The sequence below is a fragment of the Ascaphus truei genome, chromosome 8, assembly GCF_040206685.1.
Source record: "Ascaphus truei isolate aAscTru1 chromosome 8, aAscTru1.hap1, whole genome shotgun sequence".
Lineage (NCBI taxonomy): Eukaryota > Metazoa > Chordata > Amphibia > Anura > Ascaphidae > Ascaphus > Ascaphus truei.
Window position 1 is genome coordinate 34,751,891 of NC_134490.1, and position 23,434 is coordinate 34,775,324.

General features: G+C 47.3%; 2 protein-coding genes across 6 annotated transcripts; both read left to right on the top strand.

The window, feature by feature from the left end:
- Positions 1–39: 39 nt before the first annotated feature.
- On the top strand, positions 40–7,014 carry EBI3 (Epstein-Barr virus induced 3). 5 transcript variants are annotated; one of them, XM_075611346.1, is made up of 7 exons: positions 40–170; positions 2,087–2,183; positions 3,099–3,341; positions 4,362–4,479; positions 4,655–4,833; positions 5,774–5,937; positions 6,720–7,014. In XM_075611346.1, exons 2-7 carry the CDS (start codon positions 2,096–2,098, stop codon positions 6,870–6,872), a joined length of 945 nt encoding a protein of 314 aa, XP_075467461.1. In that variant the 5' UTR covers positions 40–170; positions 2,087–2,095; the 3' UTR covers positions 6,873–7,014. The 5 variants fall into 5 exon arrangements, with proteins under 5 accessions (XP_075467461.1, XP_075467459.1, XP_075467462.1 ...); XM_075611344.1 differs by lacking the exon at positions 40–170 and adding an exon at positions 546–634; XM_075611343.1 differs by lacking the exon at positions 40–170 and adding an exon at positions 707–1,366.
- A 745-nt stretch (positions 7,015–7,759) lies between these two features.
- On the top strand, positions 7,760–18,675 carry YJU2 (YJU2 splicing factor homolog). Its single transcript, XM_075611350.1, has 8 exons — positions 7,760–7,873; positions 8,464–8,564; positions 8,680–8,824; positions 10,107–10,241; positions 15,437–15,618; positions 15,914–16,034; positions 16,617–16,761; positions 18,056–18,675. Exons 1-8 carry the CDS (start codon positions 7,850–7,852, stop codon positions 18,166–18,168), a joined length of 966 nt encoding a protein of 321 aa, XP_075467465.1. The 5' UTR covers positions 7,760–7,849; the 3' UTR covers positions 18,169–18,675.
- Positions 18,676–23,434: the final 4,759 nt, after the last annotated feature.

The window sequence follows — 23,434 nt, forward strand, 5'->3', positions numbered from 1 at the left end:
ACTTGTTGACACCATATAAATAATGCTAACAGTGTTACAAAGACAAAGAGCCTAAACCATGGACCACAAAGTAACCGTCAGAGGCTCAAATGGTCGAACTCCTGCAGTGATATAGGAAATACTGGACCCAATATCACATATGAAAGAACAAAATATCTTGAAAACGATAGGTAACTCCCAATGTATTATTTCCTGCTAAAACATTTTATAAATAAATAGATATCCAATAATATGCAAGATTATCTAGATTGCCACTATGGTTGACATTAAAATGATGCAAAATGAAAGTATTCGGTAGCGGTGCATGGGAGTGACGGTCAGTAGCACATCATGCAGGCGATATACAGGACTGATCCTGGAATCGTACACCCAGAAATCAGGAGCTCGTCTCCTTACTAATTGGTTACAGACTTGGACTGGCCTACTGGGGAAATACCTAGGAGGGCCACAGCCCTGGTTACCCCCCCCCCTCCCCCAGCAGGCATAGCATGCGGTGGCAAATTCCAATCCCAAACTTATCCAACCTCCCCTCTCTACAATCACATTGGCACGGCTACTCGCCCCTTTGGTAGGAGGAAATGGAGGGGAGAGGTGGACTTCGTTAGCGTCCACGCACTGGATGAAGGAATACTGGGTGAGGGTTTTGTTGCCATGGGTTCTTGGTGGTTGTGGTAGAGGGGGTTTGGGAATAGGATTCTCCAGTGGGGTGGGAACATCGGAGGGGAGAGCTTACAACCAGATTCCCTGGTGGGCCCCAGCAGTCTGACACCGATTGTCTGTTTTCCCAATGAACCAGCTGGGCCAGAAATAGAATAACAAAGTACGTGTTCTCACGTGAGATGTTTGTGTGCCGTTGTGTGGCAGCCCACAGCCCGAGATTGCAGAACACATGACGACTCCTTCCTCACACAGTGAATCCCCTGAGTCCATCTACGGGAATACTATGTGGGAAAATACAGTGTGTAACGACCAATCACGGGAAAGGATGAGGGTTTTGGCACAACTCGTGTTTTAACTCCTTGGCAGAGTGATGCTCTGCAGATCTTTAGATTCTATCTATTTAGTGGAGTGACGCTCTGCAGGTCTGTTTAGTGGAGCGATGCGCTGCAGATTTGTATAATGAAGTGATGCTCTGCAGGTCTGTAGATTGTACATAGTTAACAGCGTGCTTATTCCTCATCTGATTGTTCAGAGATTCCCAGGTGTTTCCTGAGTGGGAAATAATAGGAAGTGAAAGGACGGAGACCCCCTCATGTCGCATGCAACTCGCCATCACCGTATGCACAGCAACACACATAACACCCTATCTGCACATAACACATCCTCGCTCAGCTCACAAACACACACTGCTCTAGTTCTGCTGATGGTGAGTGCATGCCTGATTATATTTTCTTACTGTGTTACCTCCGCTGATCTCTTCTATCAGAGAAAGGGGGAGGGGGAGGTGGGGGTGACGTTCCCCAGGGGCATCAGCAGGTGCAGCATGGAAGCATGAAATATCACAGACTTTGGAGGGTGGGAGGCTTGAGGGAAACATGAGGAAGTCCTACACTGAAAAGAGGGTGGATTCATGAAACAGCCTCCCAGCAGAGGGGATGAGAGCTGATATCTCCCAACATTTATTCTTTAGCAGGTACTGTACCTATTATTCAGGTCCTCTACCTAATGGAAAATATGCTCTTTTTGTACCTACTACTGTATTTCCTGTGTTGGAGAAGATAAGAGATACACTTTCTGCACTCACTGATTGAGCCTCGGAACCTTCAAAATGAGGTCCTCTTGTCAATTTATATACTAAAATGCTACATATTATATATATATATATATATATATATATATATATATATATATATATACACAGTATATATATACTTAAATGCTAAATAGATCTGATACATATAGAGGGAAATATTCCTCCTTTAAAGTGTATCAGTACATACTACAAATATTGTATTGCTAAAAGGGTAATCTGCTTATATTCATGGGTTGGGGTATTGGGTAGGCTGGGATGGGGAGTGGTCCTTATCTGTTTTTTTATGTTCACATTGCTTGTCTGGTATAACCCATCAGGCTGCTCTCTTTTCAGGTGCCTGTGATGGGTCCTGGGAGCCAGAGGATGGTCTGGGCTGTGACCCTTGCAGTCTTGCTGCTCCTGTTCTGGCCTGGAACCCTGGGACACGAGGGTAGGCCATGGCAACTGTCTCAGTCAATCAGAGCACTACGAAACAAAATAGTACCCAAGCCAAGAAAAATGGAGTGCTCTGATTGCTTGATGGAAAAGTCCTGATATATAAATATCTATATATAATATAATTTAATATTGCTCTCCCATTAGCTCTGCTGTGATTGATTATTGCTGTTCTCTCCTCCCTCATGGCCAAGATATGTTAGTAAAGTCAATGTTTTTTGCAGCTAAAATGTTTTCTGTGTGTGCTGTCCCCTAAGTTTTTTCATGTAATTTGTTGATATCTCTGAGGGGATATCTGCAGCACTTAGGCAACTATATTAATCTATTTTCTCTACACATCCCTCTCAATTCCCAATCGCACGAACTAAGAGATGTGAAAGGGTTCATGAGATTGGGCAGAGCACTCTACTTGTTGGGAATGGCAAGGGATGTGTAGAGAAAATAGATTAATATAGGACATGGTGCCTATGCGCTCCAAATATCCCCTCATAGATATCAACAAATTACATGAAAAAAATATAGGGGTCAGCACACACAGAAAACATTTTAGCTGCAAAACTCATTTACTAAATGTAAATATAAATATCAATTCTCACAGGAACTGCAGATTGTTTGGGGACAGTATGTCCCTTACTCTGGCTAGTCCCTCTGGGAACTTTTGCATGTCTTAGTGACTGTGAATGGCAGCAGCCATTATAACCTCCCAGGAAGCTGAGTTAGTTAATGCGAGATCGAGCTCCGTTACCCCTTATTGGAACTTAGTGAATCTCTCCTTAGCTGACAGAGAGATGGGATATCCAGGGATGTGTTGGTAAATGTGTATGTCCCAGTTAAGCTCCCAGAGACCCTGTAGACATTTCTATGTGATGTGGGAGCTCACCAGACTGCGCATCCTCATCTCTCCGCCCAGTCGAAGCTCCGCTCACCCTGCAGTACAAGCGAGTGGGGACAGATGTGGCTCTACACTGTGATGCCTCCTCATCTGGCGTGTATTGGAAGATGAATGGGGAAAGGATCCATGGCAGCGAGAGCGTGCAACTAAACGGGACCCAACTCATGCTATTCCACGTCCGGCAGGACCAGGGGGGCAACTACAGCTGTCACCTGCCCCACACTGTGAAGACCCTGACACAGATACAGCTACAGCTGGGACGTGAGTCTTATGTCCTCTCGCCCTCCCTACACTAGGAGACCCGTGGATGTTTGCGGTATATTAGGAGCACTGTCAACTCTCACTCACTGGCGTGAGTGTAACTCATTAGTCTGGGGCCATGGTCCCGCAGACAGTGCGGACGCCTTAAGGCAGTGTTCACGTCCATGTGGCGTGTGGGAGGGGGCGCACATTGCGCAAAAAATCAGTTCAAACTGATTTCTTGGCGCGACAGGCCGGTCACGTGAGCGGTTCACCCAATGAGGGCAAACCAGCTCCGTGACGCCCCTCACGGCCCGTCCAGCATGGCCTGTCCACCATGGCCAGGGAAAGCACACGCTTACTTCACAGCCTCTGTGCGGGCGAAGGCACCATGGCCCCTGCCTATAAGGTGGTCTTACTCAGTAGGCTATCTAACTCATTAAAAGGCTGTCTCACACATTAAAAGGCTGTCTCACACATTAAAAGGCTGTCTCACACATTAAAAGGCTGTCTCACACATTAAAAGGCTGTCTCACACATTAAAAGGCTGTCACACACATTAAAAGGCTGTCGCACGCATTTAAGGGCAGTCACACTCATAGAATGATATTCTCACTCATATTTAAATAAAAACACCATCTCGTAGAACTTGATGCAATCTTTTACAAGTCTGATTTTCTCCATTAAAATGTTGTGTTTACCCCCTTTCTGTTCTTGGGTGGTGGTGGGTGCAGGTGCTGGGTCTAGAGAGTCCTGGATATTAGTGGGAGGAGTGCAAGTTGGCGGCACAGGCCGACCTGGGCACACTGACCGGGGCCTGGGGTGCCCTGGATATTAGAGGGTTGGCGGTGTAAGGCCAGCTCTGTGGTGGTGGGTGGAAGTTCTGGGTCAGGAAACTCCTGGATATTAGTGTGTGGGGTTTGGATGTGCTGGGTCAGGATAGCCCTGGATATTGATGGGTGGATGTTAGGAGGTGCACAGCTGTCTCTCCAATGTCTGGACCAGTGTCAGGTGTCTCATTGCATGTCCCTGTATCCCCAGACCCACCGGAGAAGCTGCACATCCAGTGTTGGGCCATGAGTTACCCCGAGAAGCTGCGCTGTACATGGAACATTCTGCCTGGAACCCACCTAACCACCTCCTTCACCAGTACCTACAGGTGGCCACACCTAACACATACAGCAAACCAGCCTGCTTCTTATCTCTATTTCTATCATGCATCTTATTTACTGAACGTTAAGACACTTGAGAATTGGGTTACCACCAGGTAATGCCAATGTGGGGCAACATGTGTATCTGTCTAACCATCCTCCGGTGATCTTTTTGACCTGCAGGTTGGGTCTGGTGGGTCCTGATCCCCCCGGTCAGTGTGTCCAGTCTGCGCTAGATCCAAGCAGCTGCATTATTAGTGACTTCCAGATGTTCGCAGACTCCCCGTACCTGCTGAATGTGACAGCCACCAACCCGCTGGGCTCCCTCACACAGCTGCTTCCCTTCGTCGTGGAGAACATCAGTAAGCAGAGGGGGGAGGAGGACTTACATGGGGCAGTTAGCAGTGCTACTAACCTACGCTGGACATTTCTTTATTCAAAGAAAATGATTGATATTGTAATTGTTAACACATTTTATCTTCGACAAATTAAAACTTTATAAACAAAAATCACAAATTGAACAAGGCAGAAATTCAGGAAAATAGGTAAAAAAAACTAGAATACAGTCAATTTTGTGCCCAGGTGCTCAGCAGGGTGATTGGCATAGTAAATGGCTGGCAAATGGTCATCTCTCATAGGTCTTCACCAAATAGGTAAAGATTTATTAAGCGCAACATTCAACGTTTCGGTCCAATCAATTGATTTGTCTTGAGAAACGTTGAATTTTGTGCTTAATAAATCTTGAACTAATATGTTAATCTATGAGTGCTGCCCATTTCCATTGGCTGTGTACAAGTGCTCCTCGCTATCTGGCGGTCCGTTATCCGTCGAGCGGATTATCTGACGCCAGATAATGCATTCCGCTGAACACATTATCCGACGTTCACAGCCGCAGATTAACATTGGATACGCAATCCGACGGCGGTTTGCGGGATGGATTCGGGTGGATAACCGAGGACCACCTGTATTTATATCAATATATATATATATATACAGTCCAAATTGTATTTATAGATGACTTCTCTCCCTGTGTTGTCTGGCTTCCATGTTCAGCACCACTGTTATTTCATGGTATTTTGATCACCAGCATTGTTCCATAACTGGGGATTAAAATGCCATGAAAAAACAGTGGTGCTGAAATTGGAAGCAGTAGGACAGAAAGAGATGCCTGATGACATCACAATCTGTTTGTCACCTCACAGTATGGAGTGTTTGTTACATGTCAGCATGTTTATGGCATCAGAGTGTAACATAGTGATATCACTGCATGATTATGACCTCACCGCGTTTCTGACATCACAGTACGCCCAGACCCCCCCGAAGATGTCACCCTGTCCCCCATCCCCGGGCAGAGCAAGAAGTTACTCCTGCGATGGAGCCTCCCCCAATCCTGGCCCCTGCCGGAGTATTTCCCCCTCAAATATCTGATTCAATACAAGAGAGCGGGCACTGGGTCCTACAGAAAGGTGAGAGAGGGGTCACTTAGTGTAACTGGCACTTTTATTTGTCGCTGCATCCTCTCACTGTCCTCTTTGCTCTTTCTGTTCCTGTCCCCATGCTCCCTGTCACTGCCCGTGCCGTCTTAACGCATGGGCACGCTGGGCAGTGGGCTGGGCATGGGCACGCTGGGCAGTTGCCCGGGGGCCCCACGAGCATAGGGGCCCCATGCTAATCTATGCACAGACCAGAATGTAACACTAATTTTCCGATCACCCGCCTCCACATTCAAATCTCCCGCTAACTCGGTAGGAGAAAAATTACGACTTGTAGCGGAGAGTTGGCACGTCTGCATTCGCGGGAGAAATGTTGCCGTTTTTATTGCTTGCAATGTTATGGAAGCAGAATATTGTAACGGATTTGCGGGAGGCAATTAACGGTTTTGTTGGAGGTACCAATAAATATAAGTTTATTTTATCGATAATTTCAATTTTTATTCCTGTGAGTGGTTGTGTAGGCAGGGCCCAGTGCACTGCTTTGCCCGGGGGGCCTATAATGCTGTTACGGCCCTGGTCACTGCCCCTTTTCTCTGTTACCTGTGCTTTCTGCTACTTCTCTCTCATTGTCACCCAATCATCCTTGTCACTGTCCCTTTTCTCTATCACTCTCCCCTCTGTCCTTTGACTGCTACATACTGTTGAGAACTTTCACTGAAAGGCAGTCTTACTTCACTGAGTATCACATCTCTCTCAGTGGCTGGGAGCTCCTTTCTCCTGGTTCCGGTTCTGATCTGCCTCCCTCTCCCTCACAGATCGGTCCCTACGAGCAAACCTTCTTCATCCTGTCAGGGGTCCGGCCAGGGTCTGTGCTGCAAGCGCAAGTGGCGGCCAAAGATTTCACCGACTCTGGCGAGTACAGTGAGTGGAGTGCAATGGTGACGGGAAGGCCATGGGTGCAACCCTAAGTTGCGGGAATCTGCGGACGCTCCATGGGGACAGACACATCCCTGTATTACCACATAGGGTAATCGCTTCAGCAAAGCCTGTACTCCTGGCTGGGGGAAATGTATCAATGTAAATAAAGTGAGAATTAAAGTTTGTGTTGATGCATCGCTTCAGTTTCTGCTCTCATGTGCTTCAAACGCAAGTTGTTGACCAGAGAAAGTTCTGCCACTTCAGACCTTGCTGGGTTTTTTAATGCAAATACAAGATATAAAAGTGGTGCACGGAGGAGTTTGATCCATCTCATAATCTACACGCAAAACTTGGGAGCAAAGACCTAGATACATTGACGTAGAGACACAAGATGAAAATTATGCAATTTTTGTCAATTTTGCTTTCATTTTGCCTGGAGAGAGCGTGCGAGTGTATACGTGTGTCAGATCTTACTGTATGTTACCGATACAGGCCAACCTGATTCATTCATGCATTCCTCAAATGGGAATATAATAAAACATTTAACAAGAGCAGCAGCTAAGAGCAGAAGCATTTCTGCTTCAACCCCAAATCACTGAGACTGGCTGAGTGCATATGGGTCTGTGCATCAATGTGAAACATCTCAGGTTTGGGTTGACTAATAAAATGAAAGTGATTCATAAAGTGACATTTTAAAGATGGCTGTCCCTGGGTTGAAAGTGAACATGATGGGCTGTCTGAGGTCACGTGGTACCAGTTATGGGGTCTCCTCTAATTTAAGTACTGTACTTAAATGTATGGCTGGAGCAGGGTCTGGTTTCCATAGTAACGATAGTATACCCAGTGATATATACGTCAGTGCCCGAACAGCCAATCACTGCCCAGGCTCTGGCGGGCCAATGAAAAGTGACCTTGTTTATCCCGCCTTCCGACCACACCAATCAGTATGAGCCGGGCGGGCCCGTGCATCCGACGCTTTTTGTCTGCGCCGCTAGGAAGCTGCTGCCGGAGTGTGTGAGGAGGAAACATGTCGGAACGCAAAGTGTTAAATGTGAGAACTGTGGAGGAAACATTGGGGGATTACCGGGACAGGGGGAACCAGGGCCGGCACCAGGCGGTGACCTGACACCGGGGCGCTCCTTGTGTGTGCTGATGTTTTTGGGACCCCTATATATGTGGTGTGACCTACGCTGTGAGGGGGAAGCTGTAACTGAGCGGAACCAGAATCTGTATCTATTTTCCTCACCTTTAAACCCTTTCCCCCAGATCTCTTAACCCCACCAATGACCTATATCTTCATCTGTACCCTTTAGATTGTATGTTTTCGGGGTAGGGACTACTTTTACTAATGTTACTTTTGTCTGAACCGCATATTCCCATGATGTGTTATTTGTATTATTTGTTATTTATATGATTGTCACATGTATTACTGCTGTGAAGCGCTATGTGCATTAATGGCGCTATATAAATTAAGATATACATACCGTACCTCGTGCCCCAACATCATCCCCCCCTCTCCTCTAGTCTTCTGATCTCTCTCCTCATGCTCCTCCTTCCACACCCTCTCTCTCTTCCCCACCCTGTGCTGTGTCTCCTTTTGTGTCTCGTTCTTTCTCTGACCACCTCTCTCCATTCTCTTAGAAATATTACCCCCCGGATTTTGATCCGTCTAAGATCCCGAAGTTGAAGCTTCCGAAGGACCGGCAGTATGTGGTACGTCTTATGGCTCCGTTCAACATGAGGTGAGAGAGTGCGACTTGCTTATTGTTGTACACAGCTTGTTTTGCTGCCACTTTGTGCTGCCTTCCTCTCCTGACCCCCACTCATTCCACTCCAACCGTCTCTCATCCCCGGTAGGTGCAAGACTTGCGGTGAGTACATTTACAAGGGCAAGAAGTTCAACGCCAGGAAGGAGACAGTGCAGATTGAAGAGTACCTGGGACTCCCCATCTTCCGCTTCTACATTAAATGCACTCGTTGTCTTGCCGAGATCACCTTCAAGGTACCAAGAAACCTAAACAATCAAATCTCTTACAGTGAAGATCAGGACTACGGCAGAGGTTAAAGGGTTACTACCAGCAGGAGTTCAAACCAATCGGCTCTTATTCTCAAAGCTGGAAAAATATCGCAAACATTCACCAGTCACAGAAAAGTCATTTGCCCGCTCACTCATACCAACACGGACACCTCCCACCCTTTCTTCTGACCAGACAGATACCATATCTACACTGACCTCTTCACCCCCAAATAAAACAGACTGTTGCCCTTTTCTTTATCAGTGTGATAGTAAGGGTCCAACTCAACCATCCTGGAGTAAAGAAAAATGTAGCTTCCTTTTTTGTTGGATCGCGTGCTTAAAAGCGCCAAAGTGCAGGCAGCGTGGCTGTCACTCACTGTTGGAGCGTGAACACTAATACCCCACAATGCCTTGCATATGCAGTTGCTGTTTGTCACCATTTTAAGTGCAATGCATTGTGGGGTGCTATTTTGGAGGCTCTTGGGGTGATTGACAGCCACGCGGCCTGCACACACCCTGCACTTTGGCGCCTTTTAAGCAAGCAGTCCAATGAATAGGAAGTTACATTTTTCACTCGTCCGAGGTTAGTTGTCTTTCCCAGCCCTGCATATTCCTGATGCCAGCTCCTTGTCATAGGGACCACAAATATATTGGAAACTCTTTGGCACAAGAGTATTTCTGTCTGTGGAAAAAAAATATATAAATGGTCTAGTATCAACGACAGATGAGTCCCAGGACGCAGTCACTAGAAGACTTGTGCCATGGCTAGTTTCTCAGTTAATCCTATTGAGGTTAGTCTGTGATTGTGTGTGCCAGTATAGATCAGTTAGTCTGCAGAGCTCTCATTCAGGATCAAAAGTGTCAGAATAAAAAAAATGTGTCTTTGTTTGTACAGTTTGTGTATATCGCTGTTGTAATAACTCCGAGAGAAAAAAACACTAGAAATACCTTGTTTTATCTTGTGTACAGAACACCGCTTCTTTATGTACTGTGGTATATTATGTAACGTCACTGTGTGCAGGCTGGTTATGGTATGTTGTGTCTACTTGATCTGTACATAACCTCTGTGCTTGTTTTTGATATGTTGTGTGTCGCCTTGTTTATATAACACTGCTTCTTTGTATGTATGTTGTGGTATGATTTGTATTGTCACTGTTCTCTTGCTGTGCTATATATGTGTGTGTGTGTGTGTGTGTTTTGTTGTATGTTATTACATGTTGTGCTGTGTGCGCTTGTTTTGTATATAACACAGCCACTCTTCCCACAGACGGACCCAGAGAACACAGATTATGAAATGGAGCACGGAGCTACGCGGAACTTCCAGGCGGAGAAGCTAATTGAAGAGGAAGAAAAGAGATTTCAGAAGGAGCGAGAGGATGAGGAGCTCAACAACCCCATGAAGGTACCTCTTATACAAAGATGGGCTGAGTGTGGAGCCCCAAATTGATAGCCGGGCATTTAAAATGTCTCCTGCTGCATTAGCTCAGACGTTATTTAGCGCACATGTCATCTTGTAGAATCCCCTGACATTTTGCTTCACTTTTTACACAACAAATTATTCATCATGGGATCTATGAGAAATTTGTACTCCATAAATCCAGCCTTAAAAAAACCTTTCCCTACATTGGACACGGATGGTGTCCCACGTGAGCAGCAAAGTGGTTAATGGCGCTTATAATGCATTGTAAACATAGGAAGGATGTTGACCCAGGGAGAAATCTGATTGGCATTGCTGGACTCAGGAAGGAATTTAATTTTCGCGTTATGAGATATCATTGGATGATTAACTGGGGTTTTTTTGTTCGTCTTCATCTGGATCGAAATACTGTAAATACAAATATAGGATAAGCATCTGTCACCGGCAGATGACGTCATGGCGGAGAGCGTGTTTTTGGCACCAATGGTCTGTTCAAACCTTCGGTACGCTTTTGGGGTTCCCCACCAGGGAGGGTTCTGGGCGCCAGATATTTGAAAAGCATGTGTTTTCCCTGCTTTTTTGTTCCCTTATTGATAGGAAGTTGGCAGCATGTCTGTTCCTTCTGCAGTTCCGGGAACAGAAAACTGAGCACCCTCAGCAGGAGGCTCAAGTTGTCAAGCCCAGGAAAGCTATTGTTAAGGATAAACATTGTGCCGAGTGCGATGTTAAGCTTTCTGCCACCTACCTCAAAGGATTTTGCACAGAGTGCATTAAGAAGATGTCTGAGGAAGACAATTCTGCTCAGTTAACTAATTTCATTGATTGGATGGAAACTTTGCTCCTGCAGTCTATTGATAAAGCACAGTCTCGGGGGGTCTTTAAAAAGGCCCAGATCAGACTTCATTAGACTTGCAGACTGTCAGTTTCATCGATTTTTATTCAGAACAGGCAAGTGTTTCGGAGCTTGGAGATGGGCCTCTTCTTCAGATGAGGAACCAAGTGGGCGCAGGGTCCTATAAGATGGATGCTGTAGACAAGCTCATTAAGAATGTGATTGGTGTCCCCAATATTCAGCGTCAGAGACGAGCTGGGGGTCCTGCACCAGGCCTTTTTTTAGTTCTAAACAAATCTGCTAGAACTTTTCCTGTTCACAGTTCTATTAAGGACATTGTGAAGACTAAATGATCATCACTGACTAAAAGATCAGCATTGACTAGACCACATTGTGAAAATGTTCCCCTTCAGTAAGGAGAACTGCAGTACCTGGGTAATACTGCCAAAGGAGGACTGCAGTACCTGGGTAATACTGCCAGAGGAGGACTGCAGTACCTGGGTAATACTGCCAGAGGAGGACTGCAGTACCTGGGTAATACTGCCAGAGGAGGGCTGCAGTACCTGGGTAATACTGCCAAAGGAGGACTGCAGTACCTGGGTAATACTGCCAAAGGAGGACTGCAGTACCTGGGTAATACTGCCAAAGGAGGACTGCAGTACCTGGGTAATACTGCCAAAGGAGGACTGCAGCACCTGGGTAATACTGCCAGAGGAGGACTGCAGTACCTGGGTAATACTGCAAGAGGAGGACTGCAGTACCTGGGTAATACTGCCAGAGGAGGACTGCAGTACCTGGGTAATACTGCCAGAGGAGGACTGCAGTACCTGGGTAATACTGCCAGAGGAGGACTGCAGTACCTGGGTAATACTGCCAGAGGAGGACTGCAGTACCTGGGTAATACTGCCAGAGGAGGACTGCAGTACCTGGGTAATACTGCCAGAGGAGGACTGCAGTACCTGGGTAATACTGCCAGAGGAGGACTGCAGTACCTGGGTAATACTGCCAGAGGAGGACTGCAGTACCTGGGTAATACTGCCAGAGGAGGACTGCAGTACCTGGGTAATACTGCCAGAGGAGGACTGCAGTACCTGGGTAATACTGCCAGAGGAGGACGCAGTACCTGGGTAATACTGCCAGAGGAGGACTGCAGTACCTGGGTAATACTGTCAAAGGAGGACTGCAGTACCTGGGTAATACTGCCAGAGGAGGACTGCAGTACCTGGGTAATACTGTCAAAGGAGGACTGCAGTACCTGGGTAATACTGCCAGAGGAGGACTGCAGTACCTGGGTAATACTGCCAGAGGAGGACTGCAGTACCTGGGTAATACTGCCAGAGGAGGACTGCAGTACCTGGGTAATACTGCCAGAGGAGGACGCAGTACCTGGGTAATACTGCCAGAGGAGGACTGCAGTACCTGGGTAATACTGCCAAAGGAGGACTGCAGTACCTGGGTAATACTGCCAGAGGAGGACTGCAGTACCTGGGTAATACTGCCAGAGGAGGAATGCAGTACCTGGGTAATACTGCCAGAGGAGGACTGCAGTACCTGGGTAATACTGCCAAAGGAGGACTGCAGTACCTGGGTAATACTGCCAGAGGAGGACTGCAGTACCTGGGTAATACTGCCAGAGGAGGACTGCAGTACCTGGGTAATACTGCCAGAGGAGGACTGCAGTACCTGGGTAATACTGCCAGAGGACTGCAGTACCTGGGTAATACTGCCAGAGGAGGACGCAGTACCTGGGTAATACTGCAAGAGGAGGACTGCAGTACCTGGGTAATACTGCCAGAGGAGGACTGCAGTACCTGGGTAATACTGCCAGAGGAGGACTGCAGTACCTGGGTAATACTGCCAGAGGAGGACTGCAGTACCTGGGTAATACTGCCAGAGGAGGACTGCAGTACCTGGGTAATACTGCCAAAGGAGGACGCAGTACCTGGGTAATACTGCAAGAGGAGGACGCAGCTGTTGCAAAGATGGTAAGGAATACGGCAATTCCCCTAGAGCAGGGACTCCCAACTCCAGTCCTCCAGTATCCCCAACAGGTCCGGTTTTAAGGCTATCCCTGCTTCAGCCCAGGTGGCTCAGTCATATTGATTGAGCCACCTGGTGCTGAAGCAGAGAGAACCTTAAAACCGGACCTGGAGTTGGGAATCACTGCCCTGGAAGATGGATCTTATTTTACAGATCCTAAGAATGGAAGAATGGAAGAATAGAGGGTGTTTTACCCAAACAATACTCTTATCGGAATGAATCTGAAACCAACAGGGCTGGCCTGTATCTCGGGACCAGTCAGATTTTGGAAATCCGATCTAGAAGATAGGAGTGCAGCAGAACATCAGGACAGGAACTGTTACATAATTTATGGAATTTTAATGATTCAATTGACTTTTTGTGTGACTCTTCCATGGACGTGATCAGACTGGCAGCTAGAGCCTCAGCATATACTATAGTTGTAAGACAAGTGCTATGGTTGAAATCATTGGTGCTCAATTCCAGTGCTCAACACCCCCCCCCCCCCGCCCCCAACAGGTCAGGTTTTAAGGCTTTCCCTGCTTCAGCACAGGTGGCTCAATCCAAAATGACTGAGCCAGATCACTTTCTAAATCCAAACGCTCATAGTGATTGTCTGAGGCCCTGGTCCTGGTCATCCGTTATCTCGTGACCTCACAATCCCTCATTTATCCCATCCAACAATACGTTCATTTAAATTACGAAAGGTGGAACCATTGCCTATGCTAAATGTCTTCCAGCAAGGATTCCAGAAGGAATTGAAATCAGCATTTAGGGTCCAAGTATCTGCATTAGATGTATTATATCCCAGATTGCCTCGGATCCTTTGGGCTCTGGATTTATTAAAGCAGTGTCTGGATTAGGCCTACTTTTAGGATCACTGGTCCTCTGTGGGATCTGAATCTGGTGCTACAGTAACTTGCTGCTTTTCCCCACCTTGTTTGAACCGATTCACGAGCTCCCTATGAGATTACTCACAATTAAAGTTGTTTTTCTAACCGCTACAGCGCGTAGTGTTGGAGAGCTCCAGGCTTTATCATGTCGCAAACCATTTTTTTTCAGATACACCAAGATAAGCTAGTGTTAAGGACTGTCCGCAGTTTCCAACCAATGTAGTGTCGGACTTTCAATCAATCCGGATATTCTATTTCCCTCATTTTTGTCCACACCCTATTTCTGATGAAGAGCGACAGTGGCACAATCTGGATATAGTTAGGGCTCTAAGAACATATGTGCAGAGGACTGATCGTATTCGCAAATCTTCTAGGTTGCTTGTCCTTTTTGATGAACCCTGAAAGGATCAGGCAGCTTCCGTTGCCTCAATATCTAGATGGGTTAAGGCAGCTATGTTTGAGGCATATAGAATAGCAGGAGAAAATCCTCCTGTAGGGTTAAACTTCATGGGCAGAAAATCCTCAAGCCTCTGCCCAGGAGATTTGTAAAGCAGCAACCTGGTCTTCTTTACACACACACTTGCTGAGCATTACCGCTTGGATGTTCATTCATCAGCGATGTGAAATGTGGTAGAAGGGGCTTCAAGCAGCAACTGTGAAAAGTACTCCCTCCCAACAGTCATGGGATTGCTCCCTCATATAGTGGTCACAAGAAGTACTTGTCCTACCAGCTGTAAGGAAGAGGAGCTATTGAATGAGTAATGGCTGCCGTAGAGGACTTGAAGAAGCCGAAGTTTTGGAAGGTACATTTCCTTTTACGTGAACACTTGCACTTTTTGCAGGGATGTGCTTGCTGTGTGTGTATATACATGAGTTTTCAGGGGCTGAAGCAAGTCAGGAGTTATTAGTGATGAAGGGGTACCTTATTGATGTTGGTTATATGGAATACCATGTACAGAGTATAGTATTGGCTTCAGCGTGCCATGTGTGCCTAGCTATGCAATAGATGGCGTTCTCCGGCTATACTGATTTCGAGCAGGTTTATAGTCGTTGTTTACCACTTTCTACGCATGTCTCTCTCACTCTTTCCCAAACCCGCCTTCCTCTTCATAGGAAGCTTCCATATATGTCCACTTGTTTTTCCGTACATCTCAGTACCAGTCCCTGGCTAAGGGCCATCTCATGTTCTCATTCCGCATGCCCACTCAACAGGGCTGTTCTTAAGTTTCCCGCATGTAACTCTACAATCGCCAGAAGACCGGGTCAGACATGGCAGAGGTCTCGAGCTGATCCCAAAAGGTTTTGTAGGTTTGCTTGCGGGATTTTACAGAGGCAAAACAGACGGTTACCACATTCACTGTCCTTCCTTGTGTGAGCTGTTTGTTTCGCTGCCACCCAATGATTCACTTACAGTCAGTGTTTTTGTGTCCTGAAAGGTTCTTGAGAACCGGACCAAGGATTCCAAGCTGGAGATGGAGGTTATGGAGAACCTGCAGGAACTGAAGGAGCTGAACCAGCGTCAGGCAAATGTGGACTATGAGTCAATGCTGCACCGTTACAGGGAGAGCGAGGAAGATGCCAAGAAGAGGCAGGAGGAGGAGGACGAGAGGGAGATGAGGTGAGGGTGGACCTAAATCTGTTACTGTGTCGCAATAGGGCGTGAAGAGAGAGAAGGGAACTGTGCTCCATGGAGGCTGTGTTTTCGTATCGCCCTGCAGTGGGAAGGACAGACTCCATGTCCCATAGGTTCCTTCTTTCTTACAGCGTCACACTGTGGGGGAAGGGATAGGCTCCATGGGTCAATTGTCTTTTTCACACTGGCGGGAGGGACATACTGCGTTATCCTGTGTGGGTTTTATATCTGTTACTTTTTCATGTACTTTTAATGGGTCAGCTGTGTGTGACTCTCTCAGGGAGATGATGGAGCAGGCCCAGAAGAGACGGTTGCTGGTAGATTCTGACTCGGATGAAGAACCTGCTCAGGTGAAACCCAAACACGCCATGCAAAGCAACCCCACAGACATCCTGAGTGAGGTGAGTAGGAACAGGACTCATCCAGGACCCCAAGAGCTTACAGTTTAATTTCCCATCCAGAGTAACATGGAAGTGACCAAAGGAGCTGGCGCTGGGTTATACACTCGCAGGTTCTCTTACCACAAGGGCAGATCCTAATTCATTTAGATCTCTTCTTCTGCAAGATTCCCTTCTAAAATATATTTTTTTGTTTTTTTTTCTCTGCTCTTCCTCCTAAACTATCTGTATTACACTGTAAGCTCTTTAGGGCAAAGATTCCCTTCTGTGTTCTTGTATCAGTCTTCTGTGTATATCACTTTGTTTGCAGTAATGCTCTGTGTATAGTGTATTATGCTTGTATTTGTGTATAGAGCAGGAGATGCTGTGTCCTCTTCTGTATCATGTCTGTATCCCATGAGTGGTACATGCTGTGTATTGGTGTATAGAGCAGCCTGTCCTGTATCCCATGCATAGTACTTGCTGTGTATCCCATGTACAGTATGCGCTGTATATTGGTGTATAAAGCAGGCTGTGCAGTGTGTTACATGCGGTGTACGTGGTAGTATGGTTTGGGTGGACGATGTAACTGTGCTGTGTCGGCAGAGCTCTGGCCATCAAAACAAGAAGCAGAAGTGCGAGAGCTGGGAGCGGAGTGTGGGGAAACTGAACAGCCGGCAGCAGATCTCGGGGCTCGTTATGGTGAAGAAACCCACAGAGAGGAAGCCGGAACCTGCACAGCAGAGCCCAGGTACCCGTAACTGTCACTTCGTACACACACACACACACAGCATGAGCCTACCGTGTCCCTCTTCCTGTAACACCTCTAGCCTTGAATGGGAGAGGCCTTATTATCACTCTGCTGTAACAAATAGAGTGCAAGCTTTTCTGCACAGAGGATATATATATATATATATCAGGCTTTTTTTAAAGTGATTAAAACCCAGAATGTGTACATGCAGATATTTCCAGAGTGCTTCAGCACGCAAAGGGAAGGAAGGGGTCCCTGTAAAACGCATGAAAGGACTTGCTAAAAAGTTACAGCAAATGAAAATATCAATTGTGAGCACATACACACGTCTCAGACAGGTCTGCAACCCTGCCTTCCCCCATTATCTCCTAACACAGTGCTTCCACTGCAGCAAAGGATTCTGGGAAATGGCATGCAAATGAGCACCCAGTGTCACCTTTTGCTTAAAATCCATTTTGACATGGACCCATAAAAAGGTACAAAGTGTACATGTAAATGTGTATATGAGACTTAGGCCTGGGACATAGTAGGTTCAGCCGCGCTGAGCAAATGCACTAGCCAACTGCATCTGTCATCAGCGCGGCTATAGTTTCCCTTTCCGCATGCGTGCGGAGGCTCAGAAACTTTGCCGAGACAGGCAAGTTTTTAAAATTTGCCGCTCGGGGAAGCAGAGGAGCGGTCACGTGACCGCTCACATCCAATGGGAGCGAGGGACTAGCCCCGCCTCCCGCTCCGCCTCCTGACACGCCTCCACCCCGCCCCCAGAGCGCGCTCACTGCCTTGCCTGCCAGGACAGGAAAAAGCTCCATTTTGAGCAGGAGCGCGGCTCAGCGCGGCTGAACCTGCTATGTCCCAGGCCTTAACAGAGCAGGCTGCAGTTACATAGAGAAGCCAGCAGAGGCCGCTCCTGATCTCTGCTCCATGCCCCCTCCTGTGTTTTAGTGGAGAGCTGCCTTGAAATGTGGATTCTATTGTGGTTTGGCCTCTGTCAGTCACACAGACACCACTCCTAGACTCCTGTGTCGTACGCCCCCTCATCAATGTGCGAAAGGATCTTAGATGTGCAAAGTTATTCCACTTTGCAAGTAATCTGCCTGTTTGCGGAATATCCACTCTTTGGTGTTACTTTCCTAAAATGGTGAAGTTCTGCTAAATATATCCACAGGAGACGTGGGATCCGAGCGCTGGTGGCTGTGCCACACACTGGCTCCTTGTGGTCTCATGACAGTATTCTGTACAGCTTCCTTGGCCACGTGCTGCAGGGTGGCTCATGTTTCTATGGTCTCTCTCACAGGTGCAGGGGGTAATACTCGCCCCTCGGGTAACATCCTCTGCCCTCCTCCCAGATCTGGGACTTCTTCCCTCGCGCTGCTGGGGGCCTACTCCGACAGTGACGGGAGCGACTGAGGGGTGGGAAAAGAGGTCACTTCCTAATGGAGCAGCATGATGAAGAGGCGTGTCCTGGGAACCCACGAGTGATGAGATGGGGGTGACACGGACCCATTAACCACAGACTAAATGTGACCCTTGGAGATCCTCTCTGGAACTTTACTCATCTTCTCCCTCCCCCCCCCCCCCCCCCCTTGTTGGGTTAGCACAGGGAGACAGTCCTCTCCTTGTCTTTCTGGATTGACAGAAGTCCTCACATGCCCCCTCCCCCCCCCTTCTCTAGCTGCTTGTTTGGGGGGGGGGGGTGGCCTGGCACTTGTTCTTTGTGCAGATAATCTGCAGGTCTGTGGAGGCACTTTCCTATGTCGAGAAGTGTGAGGGGAGTGTTTTTAAAACTTGTCTGGGATGTGGTGTGATGTTTGTCCAGGATTCCACCCTAGAGGTGGCTGCAGGAGATCCCTTTTTAAAATTGTGCAGCTACTTGCTAATTGAATGTGCTCTATAAATAAACAATATTTCTATTATTATGGGTGCACGATGAACTTGAGTAATGAATTTGCATATAAAGCTATAAATGTGTTCTGGAACCTTCTTGCATGTGTTCTGCAATCCCTCCGATCTCTGGCTGCCCACTTCACCAAAGGGTTTAAGCCTGGTCTCCCTCTCTGGGATGATTTTTTTTTTATTGTCCGTCCCCGTCCATGTGTCCCATACAGGACAGAGCACAGGGTGTTAGACCAGGTTTGCAGGGATGGGAAGCCGGACTCTGTCCCAGGCCATAAAGTTCTCTCACATGAGGAGACTGTAGTAATTTCCAGCCTACCGTTTAACGCTAGCGATGCTCAGCATGAGATCGGGTGGATGTCTAATAGAGATGCAACTCCGACATAAAAGGGCAGAAAAAGTGTGTGTGTGTGTGTGTGTGTGTGTGTGTGTGTGTGTGTGTGTTCGTTCAGATGCCCTGGGCCTAAAGGGTGGCAGGGAAAATCAAGAGCATTGTGCAGACAGCATAACCCCTTTCCTGCCTGAGGGGGCCTGCAACGCATTGCAGAGCTAACTACACACACACCCAGCACTGTATGTATGTCTTTATTTATATAGCGCTTCACATTAGTAATACATGTGACAATCATATAAATAACAGATAATGGGAAAAAGTGCTTCAGAGATAAAAGTAACATTTCGGAAGAGGAGTACCTGCTCCGGGGAGCTTACAATCTAATTGGTAGGTAGGAAGAATGTACAGAGACAGTGGGAGGGCATTCAGGTAAGTGCGTCTGCAGGGGGCCAAGCTTTATGTATCGTGTATAGTATTAGCCACAGTGTTACTCATATGCTTCTTTAAGCAAGTGGGTCTTAAAGGTGGATAGAGAGGGTGCTAGTCGGGTATTGAGGGGAAGGGCTTCATGTCACTGTGTTTCATGTCCCTTGGCACTGACGCAAGATTCTAGTGTTCCATTAAACAGAGTGCAGGGGTAAGTCTGCCGGGTATTCCAGGTACAGTGTGGCACAGAGGGAGGATTCAGACTCCCTCATCTAAACACATGAAAGTGCTCAGCCGTGACCTTAACCATGACACAGGTACGGATGTCTGTGTGGTCCATGTGCCTTATGCGTCACTGAGGCCAGCAACACACCAAACAGATGTACAGATATAGAGCTGACCGTTGCATCGTCTACTCTATTCATTTAAATTCTCCAGGGATTGAGCTTGTGTGTCAGTTTAGCTCTGAATTGGGTGACCCCTGCCCTTCAGCTGAATAGCCAGGTCCTTGTCGTCGCTCATCAACGTACACCTTCCCCCTCCCAAGCAGGCTGCACCCCGTATCATACACACACAGTCTTTTATTTATACAACGTGTGACATTTCTATTCTCTGGGAGCGCAGGTAATAAATTGGAGCTGTCCGCCTGTCACCCCACCCCTCCGCTATCTCCTGATGCCTGTCTGCTCGTGTCCCCTGAGGATTCCCCCACACTGGCGAGGATGGGGTATGTGCTGAGGTGAAAGATGTGTCCATTTTTTTTAACAGGCGACACAAAATATTGAAAAAAATTAGACATGTGCTCCTCACCCCTCTATATCTATCATATACCTCTTTAGATGGCTCTGTATTTTTTGATCCTGTAAATGGGTCTATGCTGTTTAACCTCTTCTTTGCCAGAGTGTGTTAGTGAATGATCAATTAGTTGCAGGCCCCTCTGGCAGATGCTTTGTGTGTTGTGGGAGTCTGCATTGAATGGGCTTCCCTTTTAATTACAGCTCCCCCTCCTTATCTCTGGCACATCACACCCCCCCACCCCTCCCGGGCCTCCCATATCCCCGGGCCCCTTTGTTTTACTCTGAGGGGGGTCAGTACAGTGTCAGCGTCCCTCACAATCCTGATCACTCCCCTCCCATCCCCATTCAGACCCCACGATGCTAAACTCCAGATTGTATCAGGGCTTCTGTCAGGGACCTGTTGCTAACTGCAGCATCTGCTGAGGTATTCAGCCCTGGCACATTTTTTGTGTGAAGTTGGATCCGCATCTTTGTGCAGAACGAAAGATAACTGAATGAGCAGAGTGCGAGTGAGATACAGCCATGTATGTTCTCAGGGCTGGTGTTTGGGTAAGAAGAGTAGTTGGCTGTAATAATAACTTTATTTCATATAGCGCTATTTTCCCAATGGCACTGAAAGCGCGTCACAATTACAGTATAGTGCGCAGTACGCAGCACATAGGCATGTTACAAGCACAGCCCCTGCTCAATTCCAGGAGTAGCTGACAATGAGCCCTGTGACCATAACCAGAGAGATATAGCTCAGTGGTAATGTCACTGGGGATCCTGCTTTGAATCCTCGTGTTCTTTGCCAAGTTAACTTGCTCTCCCTGTGCATCAGGTGCCAAATTAGATTGCACGCTCTTTGGGTTAGGGAATCAATGCGCCTGCGACAATCTGTGCCGTGCTATGGACAGGTCAGCGGTATATAATGAGATAATAATAGCAGCACACGGGTGCTATTGCTGGCACCAGCCTTGCTCTGCGGGGGACTGTCTGGCACGCTGGAGCTGCAGACAGCGACAGACTGAATGCAGCAGGAAGGATCACAGCTGGGCCTTTTGAATCTGATCCCATTGCCAGAGTGAAGCTGTCAGCTCAAAGGGGGCTCACTCAGATAACCCCCTCCCCCCAGCTGGCGGTGACCTGGTGCACATTAACCTCTTTACTGGCCAGAAGAGCCAGTATCGCATCGCATTGCATTGCAAAAAGAGTCACAGCTGCCAGCCTTTGAAGTGGGAGTCATCCGATTTTAGACCCAGTAACTGCTCTGTCTAAAATTGGGATAGTCTGGGTACGAGAATCTGATTGCTAGATCCTTGGAAGAGAGACCCACTCAGTGTAGTATGTTACTTAACAACGTATAAAGGGTTACTATGAATGATGTCATAAGACAGGGACGCACAGAGGAGTAGCAAGTTATACGGTACAAAACAAATGGTGGTGTTGTACGTGTGTGCCTTCTTTCTCGCAAAGGAACTCCACCTTAGGGGGTGGAGTTTGTATGTTGTCCGCGGCACACGTTTAAATAGTATGTCCTATTAACTTGTGTGCGCCATAAATGGGTCACGAATGTCAGCCAGGTTAGTCTTGGCGCGGAAGACAAATGCAAACAATTTCTGATGCATTAATAATAATTGGTTCTTGTATAGTGCAAGCGCTTTACAGAGACATTTTGCAGACACAGTCCCTGCTCTGTGGAGCTTACAATCTATGTTTTTTTTTGGTTCCTGAGGCACAGGGAGATAAAGTGACTTGCCCAAGGTCACAAAGCGCAAGAATTGAACCAGGTTCCCCTGCTCCAAACTCAGTGCCAGAGTCAGGGTCTTTGCTCACTGGGCCGCTCCTCCCATATTCATATGTATGAACGGGACGCACACCACACGTGGGCCAAATGTAACAATGTGAATAAGACATAACATTCCCCCCCATCGTAATCATCTCTAGACACAGGGAATGCTTCCTGCGTCTGGCAGATCTCCATTAAACCAGCCCTCTCTCCCCTTTCCTCAGGGGAGCCAGGGCTCTCTCACTCTCAGCACATTTTTGGTTTCACACGTGGGTATGGAGGTGTGATACCAATGTGCTAATTTGCAGCAGAGGGGTGTGGGTCTGTGGTCATTGAGGTTTTTGTAGGTAACTACAATCACAAAGGGGTATATTTAACAAAATCCCAAGCCCAATTTCACTTGAAATCTTGATAAATCTGGTGCAGTTTTATTTGCTCAGTTTTGCATCCTAGGGATGTCTTGTCACAGCTCTAGGGTGAGAGGCAATATACAGTACTCCACCTATGCGTCACATCACTCTCCCATTCACTGCGAGCAGGGACCTAATTACCTATTGTTTCATTATGTTGGAAGTTATGTGTATTTTATGTCTTGTTTTTGTCCTTACCCCCGACATTGTACTGCGCTGCGGAATATGTTGGCATATAAATAAAAGATAATATACCTCTATTATGGGGTGGCCTCTCTGTGCTCTCCTCCTACATTAAACAGACTCCAGATATAACAGTATATACACCCCCTCCCCATCTCCCCCCTTTGTTGTTCTGTTTCTCTGTCCCTCCAGTTGGAAGTATATATATACATACACACACACACACACACATTGGCTGAAGTACCATAGAAAGCCGCGATACCGTGTCTCGTCACAGGAGCTTGCAGTCCTTATCCATGCATTAGGAGAAAAGAATCTGCCCCAAAGAGCTTACAATCAAGTGTGTCTCATTTCCCACTCCAGATCCCTCCCATGTTTGCCTTTCTCTCTATCCATCCCCCTTTCCTTCTCCCCTTTCTCTGACACTTCTCTTCTCGTAGGGACTTTTATCATCTTCCTTTACTTCCTCTATAACTTTTTGTTCTCTCGATTCTCATTTTCCAGTCGATTTTCTCAGATCCCTCCTCCCCCCCCCTCCATCTCTCACTTACACCTCCCCCCCCCCCCTCTGCCTTGTGTCCTGACACCCCCACCCCTTCTACATCTGCACAGTCTTGTAATAGCAGCTGCTGTATTCTCTCCTCCTGCTGTAATCAGACACACTGACATCTCTCTTCTCCCTCTGTGCCAGTGACACCACCACTTCTTATCACAAGGAGGCCCCCCTCTCTTCTCTCCCCTAGCCCTCCTCCTCCTTTGATTCTCTGTGTGGATCCCAGGCTCTCACACTACACAACTTTCTGCTGGAGATCTGTGGATGGATGAGACTCCCCTTTGTGACCCCAGGTAAAAGCGGGTTTGA

Bases quoted from the DNA above. Each gene is read 5' to 3' on its own strand.
- YJU2 (XM_075611350.1), top strand. From the start codon at position 7,850: ATGTCGGAACGCAAAGTGTTAAAT. The intron at 8,565-8,679 runs GTGAGAGAGTGC...CATCCCCGGTAG, and splicing joins ATGGCTCCGTTCAACATGAG to GTGCAAGACTTGCGGTGAGT. The intron at 16,762-18,055 runs GTACCCGTAACT...TCTCTCTCACAG, and splicing joins ACCTGCACAGCAGAGCCCAG to GTGCAGGGGGTAATACTCGC.
- EBI3 (XM_075611343.1), top strand. From the start codon at position 1,253: ATGTCGCATGCAACTCGCCATCACCGTATGCACAGCAACACACATAAC. The intron at 2,184-3,098 runs GTAGGCCATGGC...CTCTCCGCCCAG, and splicing joins TGGAACCCTGGGACACGAGG to TCGAAGCTCCGCTCACCCTG. The intron at 4,834-5,773 runs GTAAGCAGAGGG...CTGACATCACAG, and splicing joins CTTCGTCGTGGAGAACATCA to TACGCCCAGACCCCCCCGAA.